At 36.5% G+C, this 19,409-nt stretch overlaps 1 protein-coding gene across 14 annotated transcripts in view; it reads right to left on the reverse strand.

Moving 5' to 3' along the window:
• The window catches only part of LOC124165240 (CLIP-associating protein 1-A), a 383,777-nt gene that overhangs the window by 43,826 nt on the left and 320,542 nt on the right, over positions 1–19,409 (reverse strand). For 6 of the 14 annotated variants that reach the window (XM_046542551.1, XM_046542547.1, XM_046542548.1 and 3 more), the window contains 8 exons: positions 19,014–19,115; positions 14,021–14,190; positions 13,036–13,145; positions 12,703–12,829; positions 12,341–12,594; positions 10,160–10,725; positions 6,914–7,087; positions 2,623–2,640 (listed from right to left, as the gene is read on the reverse strand). In XM_046542551.1, coding sequence (XP_046398507.1) covers positions 2,623–2,640; positions 6,914–7,087; positions 10,160–10,725; positions 12,341–12,594; positions 12,703–12,829; positions 13,036–13,145; positions 14,021–14,190; positions 19,014–19,115 — 1,521 coding nt within the window. The remainder of the gene's footprint in view (positions 1–2,622; positions 2,641–6,913; positions 7,088–10,159; positions 10,726–12,340; positions 12,595–12,702; positions 12,830–13,035; positions 13,146–14,020; positions 14,191–19,013; positions 19,116–19,409) is intronic. The other 8 variants (XM_046542553.1, XM_046542550.1, XM_046542557.1 and 5 more) reach the window with 7 other exon arrangements.

A 19,409-nucleotide genomic window follows, 5' to 3' on the forward strand; every position in this document is an offset into this window, starting at 1 on the left:
CAAGAAAACATGCTGGCATGCTTCATTCATTCATTTAAAAATCGGATAAAAAACAAGCCGTGAATATACGATGCAAGGCACTAGATTCACTTAAAGCTACAGCTTCCTCATAATAGCAATACTTACATTAAAGGGCATATTGGAATAAAGGAGTATCTTAAAATAAGAGTTACGACCTCAGCAATTTTGATACACCATGGATATTGCAGGTTTTACTGAAGAATCAGTAAAATATTAACTATAATGAATAAACAGCAATTCTCTGTAAAGATCCTGAAGAATTATACACATCTCAAACGGGTGACACTCCCCCATCACACAAAGCCCTTCAATTTAATGCATTCTCTACAAATAAAACCTAAACAAATTGCAATTACTTACTCCAAATGAAAAGTTACTTTAACTGGAAATTAAATAGTTTATTCTGATAATTATCACAAGAGGAGTTTTTGTGTATAATGTACCATTAAAATATACACATATACAATGAGGGTTAATGACAATAATTACTCATGAGATTGTGAACATAAGGCAATACTGAAAGTGCAACATGAACCAGAGGGAAACCAGTGATAAATGCCAACATTCTACATGCCATTAAAATGCTAAGGAAGGCATGCTTCAATACTGGCTCAGGGCATCAGCATAATGATAAGTAAAGCACACAATACAATGTACACAGTAGAAAAATAAATTTTGCGTAAAAATGCAAGTTGCCAGCATTTTCCCATATTTTTAAAACCCAGGGTTAATTTTAATTCCCATTTTATGAACTGTTTAGCTCTACGAGTTGTACCACATTCCATACCACAATATATTGTGAAAAAAAGTCTCTTCCCACTGACCAAAACTGGTAACTTCTAGGTAAATGCTAATTATATATGAGTGTATATGTACCTTAAAAAAAGGATTTCAATGATATAGCTTCGAACTTCAAGATCATTAAGCGATAACATGTTATTGCCAAAATATTTTGCAAATGAAACTCCACACACATTCCTTATCAAAAAATCCCTTTCATTTTCTTTAGCAGTATGACTTTCAATGAGCAGAGAAAAGTTTTAATGAAGTTTCAAAAATTGAAAATAATGTTACTTCTTCTCATAAAATTCAATGAAACATTTATGCAACAACGACAAAATGTACCTATTATAGGAAAAACAACTACGAAAACAGAGTGAAAAAATCTCAACCCCTTTGTCTTTGCTCTTGACCAATTTTTCCACGATAGCTTGACGATTTTCCCTGACTTAAAAATGTTTTTCCTGATTGGTTTTAAATAACCTGACAATTCCTTGACTTCTTATGTCCCCCTAATAACAAACTGACTGATGGGAAACATTAAGAAGAAGTATAATAGGTTTTCAACAAGGAAGAGTACTTTTAAATTTACCCATACAAAATAGCCAACCATTGCCAATGTAACAAAAGCTAACAAACAGTTGCTGATCGTAAAAAGTTTGTTATCCAGCACAAAAAATTAATTATCTAATATGTGTAATCTGAAAACAGATATTCTTTGTATCATGAACTGTAGCCAAAAAGTAAAAATTTTACTTGAGACGAGTTATCAAGTCCTAATGACAGGAAAAACATAATATCCACTGTGGGAGGATTTCATATCTACCAAAATTACACTTACCAATCACAGCTATTAAATTAAAAGAAAGTCAAGAGATAATAATTTACTAAAGGGGGAAAGCTTGACTGGCAACAGTTAATTTATAACTGGAAGTAAATGTTCCATCTTAAAATATTTTGCATAAAATAATGGTAAATGATTCATGCATTTTTTTTTTAAAGGACTACCTTGAATTTTTCAGGCTAAGCACAGAAATTCTAAGGAGCAAAAACATGACATGCAGCCTAACACTTAAACTTTGAAGGTAAACATAAACAAAATTACTTCATCATAAATGAACAAGATGCATTTACTTCATAGTCACACAGTAAAAGTATGATATGAAAACTTGCAAAAATACTCCTCGATACTTTTAGTATTCCTGAAATGAAACCAGCAAGGCAAAAAAGTTCTCTCAAGGAACACTAATCCAATGAAACATAAATGAGATGACATCAGAATTTCTCCAATGATTAATAAAATGAGAAATCATTAAATAGTTCATGAATCTTTCCAGGGTTATTAATGAGTAACTTTATCTATAAACACTAACAAGATAAGGTAAATCCTCAGCAACAGATTTAAAATAATTTTTGGAAATGCCAGACCTAGTAAAATATTTAAGGGCAAGAGAAAATGAATTTAATCCGAAATATCACATAGCTTAAAAATGATAATATGTACCTTCGACATGTTATCTGAAATGGCAACATATATCCATCAACTGGAGTTGCATCAAGTAGTGCATCAAATATTTTTGCATTCTCAGACTTTATGTTATCCACACAGAGCAAGCACCCTTATGGATTCTGAAACTTTTTCACTTTGCCCACATTTTACATTTTCCTACTTTTCTCACTATAGGCAATCCAAATGCACAAATTTGAGGTTTTACTGTGTGTATATTTACATGTATTCAGAAACTGTTATCTTGGAGCGAGTTTCTATTCAATTAGATGAAGTAAAATGAGCAGAGGGCGATTAAATAATCGCTAACTCACCTGGACTACTCTCATCTCCTGAGACATCAACGGTAATTGGAGGAAAAAAGTAAGAAATTTTTTTAAGCAAAGACATGAAATCCAAATGTTATCATTATTATGATAGTTCTCTTAAATTTAAAAACCCATGCTACTGCATTGACCAAAGGTTTTATTTTCATCTGAACTCTAGAAATGAGTTGCTTCCTTTCACAATTTAGGGTAAAAACTGTTAGTAAAATTTCCTCACACCATTTCAATTTATATTTAAGTATTAACAAGCATTCCCAATTCAACACACCAGTACGGCAACATAATTATAATTACCAAACTACATACACAAAAGCCTCTCACTACATAAGCATTTAAAATCAACTGCAGAAAAAGGTTTCCTGAATGTTAGTAAAAGAAATACAATCATTCCACTGCACAATAATAATAGTAATGCCAACCAAAGTCCCACTTCAAGCAATTTAACAGATGAATATTAGGAAGAGATGCTAAAAATATAATTATGGACAAAATAGCAAACAAAACATACAATTATTAGCTGAATGAACATTTAAAAGGCCAAATGAATAATAAATTAGCTACTTCCTTCACTCTCCATTTAAGTTCCTCCTGCGCATTCCACATGTTGAAAATAGAGAGCAACTCAGTGCAATGAAATTTCAAATACCTCAAATCTTTTCACCCCTGAATCTTAAACATTCAAACTTAAAAATTCAATTACTATGATGCAAAGCAATGATAAATTCAAATGACAAGCCTTAGACTTGTTTAGGAAAGAGAGGCAAAATATCATGCTGTCATCACAGTCACAACGTTTGAGCGGCAAAACCTTCTCTGCTTTTGAATATATAAACCAAAGTTATTCCAAGGAGTGTACTTTTTCCCAGGGTAGCCACCTGATTCCCATATTGACGTCCTAATAGTGTTCTTATAGCGGTTGACATAATTAACAAACTTACAGCATATTTACTCATAAACTTTATTTTAAAAATGACTCCATAAAAAATCCAGGGCACATTTTCTCATTTATACTCCATCATCATTTAAAATATTCGATGCCGAATAAAAATTAAAGAGTTAATAACAAATACACAGCAGATAAATAATTTAAGACTTTCCTGGTAAACTGAATGCAAAAATGTTTCCTGAGCCTCATACCTCAGCATAATTTTTAATAGTGCCGGTATTTCAATTACGATTTTTTTTCCATCATTAGGACATGCCCTACCTGCTAAAATTCATTCATATTCTGACAGTGAATCATGGCTCAGCAGTGAGAATGCAATTAATGAAAAACTAGTTGTTTTTTAAATGTCAATGCTATTACAAATCATCACCCAGTGCTCTTATAACTGTGAAGTAACAACTGGATGGTTTCCTATTAGTTTTTATTGCCTAAATCGAAAGATTATTACTCCTGTAGTACATATTTCACACTTATAGATTTTTAAATGACTATCTCTATTTTTCGCGATAAAATGGCAAGTGGAAATTTTCAAGCACATGAAAAGGCGATGGCTAAGTATGAATGCTGGGTAAAGCCCGTGTGACGTCATTCTGGTTCCGTCGGCCACCGTGTGAGGCCACCTTGGTGCGAGGCTATGAGCACCGCTACTATGCAGGCTGCTAGCAGGTAGCACTTGGCTTAAATAAGGATTATTAATACCTTATCAAACAAAGGAAACTTTCTGACCATACGTAATTTTAATAGGTATTATTAAGAGATGTTTCCTTGAGCTCTGTGCCTCATCCTGGTATTGGTAATTTCAGATGATGTAAAACTCCTATCTATTCGTATAGAAACTAGGTCCCTGTGATGTCACATGGAGTGACGTCGCATGGGCACCAATCTGGCCTTTTTCAAATGAGGTTAAAATTGACCACTAACATTCATCTAAAATGGGATTTCTAAAACCAAATAATTTCTATATTATGAATACACTAATGGTGGGTAATGAATTGCAGTCAATAACTTTCATTTTCTTTGGCGAAGGAAACTACCCTTTGTGGTAGACAAATTATTGAGTATCCACTCCAGCAGCTATGTTCAGGTCAAAGTGATTTTGAGAAATACTAGTCCGCTAATACAGGGAACCCTAGGGAGGATTCAGGAACCCAGTAGAGATGATTCATTCTATATCAGCATTATGTCAAGAGTACTTTTTGTCCTTCAAAACAGACCTAGACTCATTGTCATGGTTCCTATACCGTGGTGAAAAAAGTCTTTACAAAGTGGAAAAAATAAGCCAAAAATCAGTATAAATAATCTTGATGAAGTTCTAGTTTCCGATAAAGGTAATAAATATAATCATAAAATAAAACCTTTTCATTGAGCACTAGGAAAATTTGAATGATCCAAATGCACGTCCAATAGGAGAGTCTTGATGAAGGCAGAAGTAAGATGTTAGGGGCATTATCTAGGTGGTGTGAGATTGTACTCAAGATGGGTAGATCAGACTGTGGTGGACGATATTTCACAAGCCTGAAGGCATAGGTCAAAATAATAAAAAAAGCGGACATCTAGGATATTTATTTAATGTTTTTCATTGACATGGTTATTTTTCAGTCCCAAAAAACTCAATTCTGGACCTTTGATAATTGGGGCCATCAGATCCCCATGCCAAATTTTAGCCTATGAAGATAAACTTTGCTGTGATAACGTGGAGATTAAGAAAACTTCTCTCACTCATTGATTTAAGCTGAAGGATGGTGTTGACTGTAAAGGTTCCAGCTCTCTTAGACTGAGCCACATGAGAGTGAATGTTACACAAGGTTATGGGTGTCAGCTCCTTTACTGGGGGAAACCCTTTGGGATTTTTGATTTGGAGTACTCAAAGGGTTCATCTGGAATTTGAAACTGGCACCCCTCAATCAGCAAACAAGCGCTCAACCCAATTGGCTACCATACCCCTCTTTCTGTTAAATTCGAACAATAATGGCCATCCTCGTACTGATCACAAATATTTCATGACGCCTCTGAATGCATGCTTTTCTATTTTTTCCAGCAGCATATTGGCTTTAAAAATACCTCCTTTTATGTCATAGTTCAACTTCTCTCTATACAGCTTGATTTTTGCAAAGAGTGCAGCAAAATCTGTTGCGTGGATGGTGCACCTCTCTGGGGATCTTTCTTACTTGAGTTCAAAGCTTTGGCCAGGTGCTTCTGGCTAAAAACAACAATCATGAATCCAGCCCATCCTGGCACAGGAAAATTCACTTTCCACAAAAATATAAAACCCATCCCTAGAATACTCATGAACACAAGTACATATGTTAACAATTTTCAGCATTACAGTCGGCAAAAACGCATGCATAGCAACATGATCTTTGCTTGAAACCCCCATCCTAATCTTTAGATCACCAAAAACAACAAGAACTAGGCCTAAAGCATACTGCTAGTGCAATGGCAGATTACTGGAATAGAAGCTGCGTAAAAAGTAGCGTAAGGTGGCCATCTAGAAAAATGGAGTTTGAATAACGGCAGGGTAAGACAAGTTTTCCAGAACAGCTAATATAAAAACTGAACAACTGCTGAAAGCAGATGCAAAATGTAAACATTTCATTCAATTTATGCCATCTTCCTTGTATGCAAGTGGACGCAGGGAGTGTCCTCTTGGAGTGCTTCTGCAGAAGCTGCAGAATTATACCCTGAATAATGCGTATGGTCCTAAGTCATCACAGTGAGCATTGAGGCATTCATTGGAGTATTCTTTAGTCTCCCCATTCTTTATTTTCGGCTTTTTGTAAAAATCTGAAAACAGAACCAATTATTGATGGCTTACCAGTAGCAATTGCCACCTCATTTGATGGGTATTAAAGGATGATGTAAGACAGCAGCATCAAGAGTTTCAATCTGTGGTTTGAGCTAATGTCCCGAAAGAGTAGCACAATGATAAAAAAACCTGACTAAATTGTGGAAAAAGCCATAAAAAAGCCAAAAACCCTAAAAATGTGTTCAAAACTGAAATTATGCCTATAATAGCCAAATTCATATTCCCAAAAATCAAGGAGCCTTACTCATCATACTGAAACATGACCTTGACTCTTTAGAAAAATTCATGATGTGCACAAAAAAACAAGGAATAATTCCGTCCAATTTCTCAATATTATGATAGACAGAATTTTCAAGAAGGCTTGATATTTCAAGATTGCCTTTCGTGATGTCAAAGGAAAAGGTGGCACCCTGGGTCATCCATATGAAATAACAGCACAAAACACTCCTTCTCGCAAAACTTCAAACACAACTTCAACAAAACATCTCCAATCATTCGTTCTCTCCCTTTCCAGCTCAGCAACTTACGAAGTGAGGCACCAGAGCCCACTTTGAGGCGAGCCGCAGCTGCATACTGAGCGCGTGCCTTTGCTCTCTGGGCTGCTTGCAGGTCAATTGCGCTGTTGGAGCGCAGAGCTGACCCAACACCACCACCCCCTCCCACGCCCCCCATTCCATAGAAGTGGCGACGGGGAGAACCATCTGGTGGCAACACCAAGCAACGCGGTCCCGAGTGGTCAGGATGAAGAGAGATAGAGCAGGTCGAAGAAATTGTTTATAAAGAGAAAAATGGAAGAGAAAAAGAAAAAAAAAACAAAAAGGGAAATAATAATCGATGCAGGCATTGCTAGAATAGCCATTGTGAACTTAAAACAAAAAAGCAAATAAAAGCTAAAAATTCAATATAAGTTGAGGTGACTACTACTAATCTCAAATTATCTACAAATATAGTTCTCCAGACTAAATAAATATACACTTCCTAAAAGTTCTCATCTCCAACATGTACTCATTAAGTGTTTTCAATGGAGGAATACCAACTTAGTTATCTTAAAAAAGACAGACAATCTAAAAACAACATTGTGCAACAGCTAATCATTACACTATTAAAGATATTATGTAACTTGGTGACTACAGACAAGACAAAATGATTAGCAAACAATTAACTATGACACTTACAACCATTGGGTTAATTTTTACGAAATGACAAAACTGTCACAGCTCTTAGGTCTACAACAGATAACATAAGCCTAAAGTCTTTCTATTGATAAAATATGTTTAAGACGCATTGGATACGGAAATAAGAAAAAAACATGGGTTGAAACTGCATACATTTTTAATACAACCACATTGGAAACAAATATAAGGGAAAGCAACTGTACATGGAGTGAAATAGATAACTGACTTACATAACATAGTGCATACACTACATTGGTCGCTCAGACTATTTCTTTTACTTTTAGCACCTAATGATATCAGAGAGGTCTTTAGGTGCCACATTTAAACCTCAACAAGTATGATAGGTATCAGTCAAACTTACGATACAACATGACATTTAAAAAACCCATTGATTTATGCATTGTATAGTTTTTGAAAGAATGGATGCCAAATGTTACATAGACGTGCCTATGGTATTTAACTCATTTTTAAGACTAATTTTTGCATTTTATATTTTCTAACCATCACTACTTGGTTAACTGAGCAGAGAGTCTACTTCAAAAACCTATGAATGCGGTAATTTTTTCTGAATTTTGTTCATGGGTAGCTTGATGGAGTAGTCTAATCTCCTCAACCGACAAATAAAGCACACTGAATTATTCAGATTGCTTTTTTCATTTTATACGGCGATAGGCATTTTGTCAAATTCTTTCCAATACTATAAATTCTGCTATCAGATCCTGATAGCAATCTTAAAGCTCAAGTACATTACCAAAGCAAGCACAAAATTCCATTCCAGCTCAGCTTTCAATTGACATTTAATTACAGGACAACAAGACACATCTTGAGGTGAACAAACATACATTTAATAATGAGTGAGTATTGGTTTGATACATAGTATTTCCGAAAAATAGAAATTATGCCTAAATTATCGCATTTCTCAACTACCATTTCCTATCTACGTTAAAACCTATATTTTTCCTTAGGTTTCCCTAGGTGCTATTCATTTAAATTTCATTTACACACAAAAAAGCAAAAAACGTACATTCTATAAGAAATGAGTGATTCACCAATGACATCTAATCTAACACCCAACCTTTAGCACCAAGGTATCATAAATTCTTACAATCACTTCAAATGATTACTTTTTGATTATCTTCACAATCTGATACCGTTTCCACCCAAATTATGCATAGGGAAAAAGCAAGGGGATGACAATTGGCAAAATCAAAGGTGATGGCTAGCACTTTCAAAGATTGAAAAACTACAAAATGCTTCAGCCTAAGCCTAGAAGAAAAATTTCAACTTTTCAGAAGTAAGAATTAGCAACTTCCACATGCCTACTCTCATAATGCCTTATCAAGCAATTAAAAATAGATTCTTGATAGAAATAACCATAGGGTAACACCAAATTTCAACTCTGAAAAGCAGCATGGTCCAAGTTGATATGGAAAGACATACTTAGACTAGATATTGAGCACTTCTCCACATCAATGGGAATACGAACAAAGACGAATGGTGTTTTGTGTCCCTAATATGTTACTTTGCATAGACAACTGTGAATTAGAAAATTGAAATGGACCATGCCACAACACAGTCTACGACACTATGACACTTCCTTCTCACAGACACATCTAAACGGTCCCCACAGTACTCAAATCCCACAATCTCAACATCAGTTTATAAAAAAATATCCAGCTGCCACACGCTATCACTTGAAAATGGAACTTGCAAAGTATCACAATCCATTAAAAACAAGTTATTAACTCACAGGTATGCTGTCAAATGCAAAAACACAATTTGGGTCATTTTGAGAGAGAGAAAGCTTTACATTACACTTAATTCACATCATACATTAGCAAAATGAGGCATCTTAAGACCAATCTGGGGTGTAAAAACCTTAACAAACAATAAAATAGAGAACAAACCATTTAGAAGGAATATTCAAAATACAAAGCCGAGTAACAGAAGTATATAAAGCAAGTGCAAGAGAATTGGCATGACACGGACCAAAGCTTAGAACACCGACAGCTAGAGAAATATCAGGCATGCTGAGAATTCCACCTCTTAAAATAGTTTTCAAACTATTACATACAATCATTGCTTCCATCAAAATATTTTTTTTAAAAGAGCATTCTTAAAAAAATATTCGATGTAAATTTCAGGTCTATCTATTTTCAAGCAAGACAATATTTCGGTTGCTCTAAATTTGCAGACCAGCACAGAACTAATAAATCACTGCCAGAATTCTGTGGACTCAGTACAAACCTTCCTTACACAGCCATAAAATGTGAGGCTCTTGGTCGAGAAACTAAGAACATTCAGACTGACCTCCACAAAATATTAACATATTCATTTTCAGCAAAGGTTCAGGATTTAGGTATAAGGAATGATAATCCTGAAGACTAATGCAGATGACCCTCTGCAAGCATTTTGTTAGTTTTTCTAAATAGCTTATAGATAATAGTAATTGGAATCATATAGTCACAGATATGCATCAAGCAACCAAGAATTACAATGACCTACAGTTAATAAGAATAAAAATAAGAAGAAGTTTGAGAACTATGAGGAGTGGATGGAATTCTCATATAGGGCCATGATATGGAAATGTCGGTTCACCTGCTTCCCCCGAGAAGCCACGAGACGCAGTGACGAGGACGGGTATCCCAGACGATCCTCGCCTTGCTGCAACTCCAGCGGAAGAGGGAGGAGAAGAAGAGTGTTGTAATGGGTGGTACTGTGAGGGGGACTGATAGTGTGGCATGTTATGATGATGAAACTGATCTCTTTGTTGTTGGTGGAGGAGGACGGGGAGACTTTCGACACTGCCGATCGTGCGCACGCCGTGGGGGCGGGCCGATGGCGGGGGGAGGTGGGACGGGGGAGAGTGAGGGTGGGGGCGATACTGTCGTGCTTGATGGGCATGGCGTTGTTGTGAGTGGAGGAGCATGGGAAGGCTCTCTGCACTACCTGTAGAAGGTGCCCGGGCTGCGGCCGACGAAGGCGGCATCGGGGACTTGGATATGCGGGCGGGAGCTGCCATTGTCACGAGGGAATTTGAAGAGCTGGAGTTTGAGACAGTGGCCGACAGCTCTCCGTACAAAAGACGTTTGTAGGACCCATCCAAAGAATTGAGGAGAGAATCAGCCTGGTCCCGGAAGTGATCGGCAAACGCCCAAAAAGCCCTGGGAATTGAGAGAGTGGTGGAAAAAATTAGACATAAGTATTCACCAAGCAGAACTGAAAAAAACAGCAATTTTAATACAAACAACATTTACGCATTCTTTCAAGTGAAACTAAAAACTGTTGCATAGTGGAATGGCTACATGACAATAGTGAAGGCAAACTTTGTAACCTTAAATGATTCTACATAGTGCTTTACTTATTTCTAATGGCAAGTGGCACACGCATTTAAAATATCTTGGAATGCTACTTGGGTTCCTCAGTGGGTGAATGTTGATATTGCTGGAACAAGGATAACAATAAAATTACTTTATTGCAAAGCTGGAAACTGCTGCAGATGATGCAGACACGACTTTACTAGGTCATACACGGCACTACCTCTAAGCAGACGGAATGTAGACTGACATGAATATCAGACGACTTCTTAAATGTGTTCTCTTTATTTCTTACTATAAGAGGCATGTCCAGAAAGTAGGAGTACTGTTGAGCTCTCGCTCCGTGGAATATTTTTTCAACAGTTGCCAAAACTGGAGTAGTCTCTCCACACAAGAGAAACCTTTATTAGTACCAAAACTCACCTCGTAGCGGCATTTTCAGTGAACAGAAATCCCACCTAGTGCAAGGTGCGCACTGTCATAAGGCTCCTTGTTGCAAAAGGAAAAACGCTGACTGAAATTTTTACATGGAACAAAACTGTTTATGGCGAAGATGTTATGAACTGAATGAACCCTTTCAAGTGGTGCTGTGAATATAATGAAGAAAAAACAAAAAAATAGAGTCATCAGAGTGGCGGCACTCTGGTTCTCCATCTGCCAAAAAATTAAGTAACTCCATTTTGGACAAAAGAATGAAGGCATGTGTGTTTTAAGATGAAAAAGGGAGATGATTAATGCAGCAGGGTGTTGTTGTGACACTCTAAAATACCTGGGGAGAGAACACATAGAGGGGAATGTTCACTAAGGGAGTGTTTGCTGCACGACAACGCCAGCCAACACGTGGCTAACTCCACTAAGATGCTTTCGAATTCGTTTGATTGGGACATTTTAAACCACCATGCATACTCCCCTGACTTGGCACCTTCAGATTTTTATCTTTTCACCTTCCTGAAGACTCACACAGGTGGAAAAAAATTTTCAACTGATGGCGAGGTAAAACAAGTTGTCGAAAGAGATGGTGGGGTTGTTCTACGAAGAGGGAATCGAAATCTCTGAGCTACAGCTTAAAACCTGCATAGAATGGGAAAGCAACTACACAAACGTATACACCTTCAATATCATGCTATTACTTTAAAATAAATTATTTTTATAGAATAGAAAAATTCAGTACTCTCTTTTCTGGACATGCCTCGTGAAAAATTACTAGGATTATAATATACAACAAAGATCTCTACTAAAAGAATCGAAGTTAGAGCAATAAATAACATGTTGTGTCGCTACCTTGCTGCCAAGATAAAGTCACATCATGGAAACAGGCAATAAAAGATGGAGCAGCAGAAATGGGGAGGCTGATTTCTTTGTCGTGGCTTATATTTTACCCATACATACCCACCACCATTTTAAAATTCTAATGAAAAAGACTTCAATAAAGTTAATCCAAGAGAATTCAAACAATACTCACTTCCTTGCAGAGGCTCTAGCCTCAGGATCTGCATCAGCAATACCTTTCCTAATTGCATCTTGGAGAAGAGCTAAATGCCTCTCCAAAACATGAGTAGACCAAGTGTGGAGTAATTGGTGGAGAAAATCACATGTGGCCCGACGGATATCTTTTGATTTGGATGAAAGACCTGATGCAACAATGGGAACAAGACGAGGGGAGTGTGTGGATCGTATCACAAAGCGAATGGTCACAATACCAGAGGATGCCACAATCTGAAAAAAAAAAAAAAATATTCAATTAAGAAAAATAGTTTAAACAGAGAAGTAAATCTTGAACGCTTGTAATGTAACAGTTATGTAACTTGCAATAATTACACTTACTTTGGCACAGTTCATTATTAAGTTGATTAGACATGGCAAGAGGGCTTCTGCGAAGTGGTCAAACTTCTGCCCAAGTTGCTGAGATAGATATGCAATTGAGATACAAGCTTCCCTCACAACTTGCGACCTGAAAAACAATACAAGTTGTGCATAAATTTCACAGATAATATGTAAAAAAAATATAGTAACACATCAAGTAATATGAGCAATTACTAAATCCATTATATATAACAGGAAAGTGATTTAATCATTATCCAGGAGCTCTACAAGTATAATTTCCACTTTAATATATTGAGTTAGATATTCCTATTAATAATTTATTAATCGAATTACCTTAGATCTTTAACAGATAATTGAAATGCTGGTTCTAGCTGCCTTAAGTGGTTATGGAATTCATCGAAATTTGACCCACCAGCAATCACAACGGAACGCACCTTTTTAAGCTAAAGAGAACAACAGCAATTAAAAAAAGAGAAATGTTCTTTGCAAATCATTATTACAAGTATTAAAAATGGAAACAGAAAACCCATATTATTATGTATTACTTAATCATAGCTTGAGCATTGAAAAGCAGCCTTTGTTCCTTGAAGTAAGAAAAGAATACATAACAACATGCATTTGGCATAGAGTGAAATCCGACGATATACACTGAAGATAGAGCAATTGTTTGATAGAATTCTGCCCCAGGTTTGAAATGGTGTACACAGTGTAAAAAATAGAGTAATTACCCAATATATTTTAACAAACTGACATAGGAAAGCATTGATAAAAAACATCACAAGTAACATGCATGTAAAAGAAACTGGATTAAACGAGTTAAAATACTGATTTCTGAATTACAGTAAGCAAATGAAGGAGATTAAAAATTAGAAAAAGTAATGAACCATAGCATAGCTAGTAATTACACACACTGCAATTAAACACCAAAGAAAGAGCTGAATAAGGCCATTTTCAAGCAATGTTTAAATATTAAAAACATAATGCTATTCTAGTAAGGTGAACTTGCTTAAGCTTGAATAAAATATGTTGCTTGGGAAGTGAACACGAAAGAATTTATATGAATACAGCAAACTTAAGACAATGAAAATTAACTGACACAAAATGGGTAAAAAACCAAACCTCTGCATCAGCAATTGTAGTCCTTAGAAAATAAAACCAAAATCAATACACTGCACCAGAAACATGAGAAAACAAAATATAAATTAAAGGCATCCTCAAAGCTGATCCCTTGGTCAGCCCCATGCCAGGACCTTATGTGAACAATATGTATATGCAATGCTACATAATATATTAATTAGCTTCTAAAACAGACACTTACAGCATCCACCCTTTTGTCCCAATCCTTGGATGCATCAGAAACAGTACTTTTAATGGCATTCATCTGCTCTTCAAGTTCTCGGGCTGAGAACAACCTCACCGTAGGAACATCTTCAAAAGCCCTGATGAACATTTCCTCATCAACGGATCCAGCACCGGCTCCTCCACTTGCTGGATGAAGAGTGAGAGAGATAAACCGTTTAAAAATCCATCCGTGAGACAAAGAGGAATCTCATCAAGGAAATGAAACAAGAGAGACTTTCATTGTGCAACCACACATACAGGCAACAATCAATCACATATAACAGAAAAGCCATAACAAGTTGAGCCCTTTTCAAATATCACTGAATATGCAGTGGAGAATAAAAAAAAATGACGAATAAGCACCATGGATTTTGGGAGAAGATCGATGAGACTAAATGAATTATTGATTCCAACATGATAGATGCACTTCCAAAGGAGATTATTCTTAAAATATGCTTCACAAACAGAATAAAAATGCATGAAATTAAATATAATTGGTCATAAGAAATGGAAGTGAAACTGCAGGGTTTCATTACAACACACTCAATTTTCAGTGTTTTCTCTCTCAAAGTTCCTTGAGCTTTATCCCTTACGCCACCTCAGTTACTTCTAGTAATATCATCTAACCCTTGGCTTGGTTCTGAGAGGGGATTACGTGGGTAGATTGCTTCCCATCCAGAGGGCTCAGGTTTCAATCCCGTGGTAGAGGAGATTTTTCAGATAATAGGGAAATTGCATACTTTTTATAAACAGTATGCTGATATACTACAGTAAACACTTAGTACCGCAATATACTTTTTTCCGCTTAAAATTCAGTTTATACCCTAGAAAATGACTCCCAAAAGTCGCCCGAGTTTCGCGGGCTAAAAAATACCGCCCCCACTAATCTTTGGCTGTGACGTCATAGTTCAGTACGAGTCCAAGATCCAAGCCCAGTAACTGCAGGTTTGGAAGAGCCACGTTGCGTTTAAAGGAGAACGTGGGTGAAATAAGGAAAAATTACAAGTGGTGCATTGTTCCTCTGTGCAATAACATCCCAGAAAAAATTTTCGCCTGCATTCCCACGGAGGAAATTAGAAGAAAAGCCTCGATGCAAGCTGTATGTCGGGATGAGCGTTACGGAAAAATAAGAGTATAATAAACGGAATGATAAACCCGTGTGCTATGTGAGCGAAGATAACTTTAATATAAATAATATTTCCATATTTCATTGACTGAATAACTTGAAACTGAGATTTTTCGATAATTCGGCCGCCGTAGAATAAAAACTCAACTTCACAGCAAAAATCGAGATAGGTGTTTCTCGATGGTTACGATGGACTCAAATTATTTATGGCACTTGTTCAATTTCAGTTACGGAAGGACAGAAAATTCCATGATGTTTAAAATCAAGGGAGGAAATATGAAAATATAGAGCAACGTTGATCCTCATGTATTCGAGTGCCAGCCAAGAAGACAGCGTTTTCTTCTACTGTCGGCGTCAAAATGATGTGCCGCTGTACTTTGCAAATTTATATCCTGGATTCACTGCATGCTATAATAATGAACTATACGTCATTTTAAAGGAAATTTTATCCTAAATTCTGATTTATTTTATTACAAAAAAATTCAAAAATGTAGACACGGCCAGTGCAATAAATGACTCCGCGCACCGAAAAATTAGCCGTTTCGTCAACTTCATGAACTTTGCAACTCAACCTAAGGAAAACTACTACGTCTACAGCATTCATCTTCCACATTAATTTACACTCATCAGTGCGGATCAATAAAATGGCTTTTGGGTATTTTTAGAACTTATATTTTGTTATAAATTAATGAAAATATTTAAACATTATCTTGTCCCATAGTTTACCCCGAAAGATAAAGGAAGTTGTAGATGGAAAAAGAATGGAATCCAGAGGTGGTCACAAAAAATGAATTGCAGCATTCTTTGATTTTATTCTGCGCCGTTGCTTGCTTTTCAAAAAAAGTTGAGTCACGAGAGGAATGTTCCGCGGCCTTTGATTTGGAAATTATGGAGATAAGAATGGACATGTGTGGATCAGCAATTTCCATTTAGTTGGTTGTCAGGATAAACCAAGGATCCATTTAAAGGTTGTCAGGCCATCGTATAAAGATAGCACTGATGTGCACCACAGGGGAAATGGGGTGTTTGAGGGAAAGTCAAACCCAAAGTTGCCCAAAGAATGTGCAGTTCTATATGTTGCTCTTTCCCCACTTAAAACCAAATAGAAATTGAATTGGGATGTTATTTTCACCACGGGTTCCAGTGATAGTGAGAGTGCAGGTGATCATGGTCATCGTCGAAGGTCATCCCTCTAGGATTTCCGATACGGATTTTTTTAGTGACAACCGATCGCAATGACGATGAGCTCGCCTTTAGAGTAGGCTTCAGATATATCGTGAGAAAAGCTCCCAAAATGTATTAAAGACTCTGTTTGGAAAACATGCACATTTTAATGCTAATTTAGGAAGTATTTCATTTCAAAAGTAACTTATTAACACCTGAAGACGTTGTGTTTATTATATTGATCGAAGTGCGATTGACCGATTCTTTCTGCAGAATAGGAAGTGGCTTCGGGGTTTTTAGTCACAAGACGGTAGATTGTGTTGGAAGTTCGTCTATATTATCGCTACTAAATTGAAACATTAATAGTCTGGCTTCCTCAGAGCTTCCTGTCGCCCTCCAGGCAAGGTATTTTTAAGTTGAAAGTATCATCGACAGCTTCGAGGTGGAAATAAGTTCACCGTAAGACTCTACCGGACTGCCAAAAGAATACACATTTCTCATGAGTATACGCTTTCGCCAATATTATACGCAAGTCTCACTTTGTTATGAACTATAAAACATTACAGATGCACATCAGCTACCTTTCCATTTCTCGGCATCGACTTTCCGAGCCGACGAAGTCTACAGTTTCACTAAAATACCCTGTTATCATGATGGAATCAGTAACAGGAAGCTTGCTAGGATCAGCCTAAGAATAACCATATGCCTTCATCTTTACGCAATCTATCGCTTTCAATGGAGGAGAAATAGATCAAATAATAGCCCTGAAGTCACAATGAACAACTCCGATAAGTCTGCACTTCAATAAATGAATCATAACCACGCCGTCGCATGTATTCAAGCATGCAACCTATACTATGGCCGTGCCGCGCCGTGCCTCGTACTGAACTATGACGTCACTTTTCTACCAGCCAATCATCGGGCGTTTTCGCTTCTCACTTGCATTTGAAAATTCTCGTGAACTTTGATGCATTAAATATCGCAAACCACGTCATAAAATAATAAAAAAAACTTTCACCGAGGTACGCAAACATATATTTTTATATAATTTTGGGGCTATTGATTATATCTGAAATATATGCAAGTTCCCTATTCTTAACCCTTATATGGGTGCTGTACAGAAGGTGCATGAAAAACAACAATTCATCAATGACCCGGAAAGTAAAGCTTGGTGTCCATACTAAGGGTAGAATAATGCATATGCCACAATCCTCCAACATCCCATCTCTTCCCTGTCCTCAATGGAGCAAATCTACTGTTCTAACTACTTCTGTCCCCAAAATACCATGCTAGTCAATATGTAAATAATGCCAACAATTGTTGTAGCCATTCAGCACATGGCTACCTTGAGAAAACTTCATTTTACCCAGTAAACAACTGATCTGTACCATGTCCTCTACACGCAATCTCAAAATGTTTTGAAAAGGACTTTTAGAGAAAACAAAAGTGAAGAGTGCAACACAGAAACAGGCATAGATGCAAACCACACAAATTGAGAAACACTTGAATATGTATAGCATCAATGATGGTGAAAATGTGGCCTTAACTACAACAAATGCGTAAGATTTTGGCCTAGACACTCATGTATAATTATATGGATGAAATGTTTCATCTAGCAAAAATTGGAAAGCAATGCAGCATTTTTCAGCACTTTTCATTGAATTATAAATAAGATAAAACAGAGACTTGTCAGCAGATAAAAATATCAAAAGCTCTTAATTTTACAAACACCATAATTTTTTCAGTCCAAATAAAATAAAACCTTCACAATATTGCCATTAACAAACCAATTTTAATGGATTATGGGTAGAAAAGGTTCACAATGGACTAAGGAATGAACTTACCTGAAGAATGCCCATAATAAATCTCACAAAATACAGATCATTAATCAATCGTCAGCTAGCTAAAACTTTGAAAGAAGCAAACACCATGCACCTTAACTAGAGTATGTTACTGCTGCACATACTGTGGCATAAATGTTGAACTGCATGGAAAATTCAAGGAATGACATGTAAACAAGGATTCTATAGCCATCATGCCATCACATTCTACCTTAGAAACCTAAGTAGATGCAGCAGGGTACTAGCATGCTATAACTCCATTTTAATCAACAGCAATACCCAAATAGAATATTTAAATTATTTTGTATTGCTGTATCAAATTGAGTGAAAATTAAAGTTTATTATTTTGACCCATGAAACATTTGCATTGTTAGATATGAAATTCTAATGCTACGGTAGATAGGAAAATGGTTAAAAGAGTACATTAAAATTATATGGGAAGATGAAGGGGTGTTTCTCATGTAACTCTTTAAAAATCTTTTCCAACCCAAAACCTTAATGATTCCTCTCAACACCAAGAAGCCCATAACCAAAGATGTCTCAGAATAGAGGAATTCCACACTGGAATCCAACAAAGACTCAAATACTTCTACCTTTTATTAGACATGAGAATATTTTATCCTGCTTATAATTTCCAAGACTTGTAACCAATGACCTTTATCTAAGTAGGACTTTCATGCTGAGAATGGAGGAGGCACCTCCAGCCAAATGCTTTGATAAGCAGCATTTTATAACAGCCAGGAAATCTGTGGGTTTCCACCACTGAATTACTTCTGTGCCACCATAGGCTTCAACGTGTTGAATGATATCATTAAGGGAGTAGAGGAGTTTGGTCATACCTGACGATGCAGAAGGGGGCCTCCTAACTGAGGCTGACCGCCGTAACCTGCTTCCAGGAGCACCTCCTGATACGTTCGGAGGGATAGACTCAGAGCCGGAAGCTGCTCACACAATGACATTTGTCAGTTGATGGAAGAGTTACAACATGCAGGAAAATCCAAGGCAGCAAGAGAAAGGAAGGGTTATACCCAAAAGGGATAGCAAGACATGTACAAAGACTAATACACATGGAAACATTCCATTTGTTAAGTGGCATCAGATATGATTACTTTGAAATTGGAACTGAATCAGCTCTATAAACTGTATATGATAACAATTTTCTAATGCAAATACTTATCCATAAGGAGAGTCACAGAGGGCCACATTATTGAAGAAATCATGTAAGCCAGCCCAAA

The sequence above is a fragment of the Ischnura elegans genome, chromosome 9 (assembly GCF_921293095.1).
Source record: "Ischnura elegans chromosome 9, ioIscEleg1.1, whole genome shotgun sequence".
Taxonomy (NCBI): domain Eukaryota; kingdom Metazoa; phylum Arthropoda; class Insecta; order Odonata; family Coenagrionidae; genus Ischnura; species Ischnura elegans.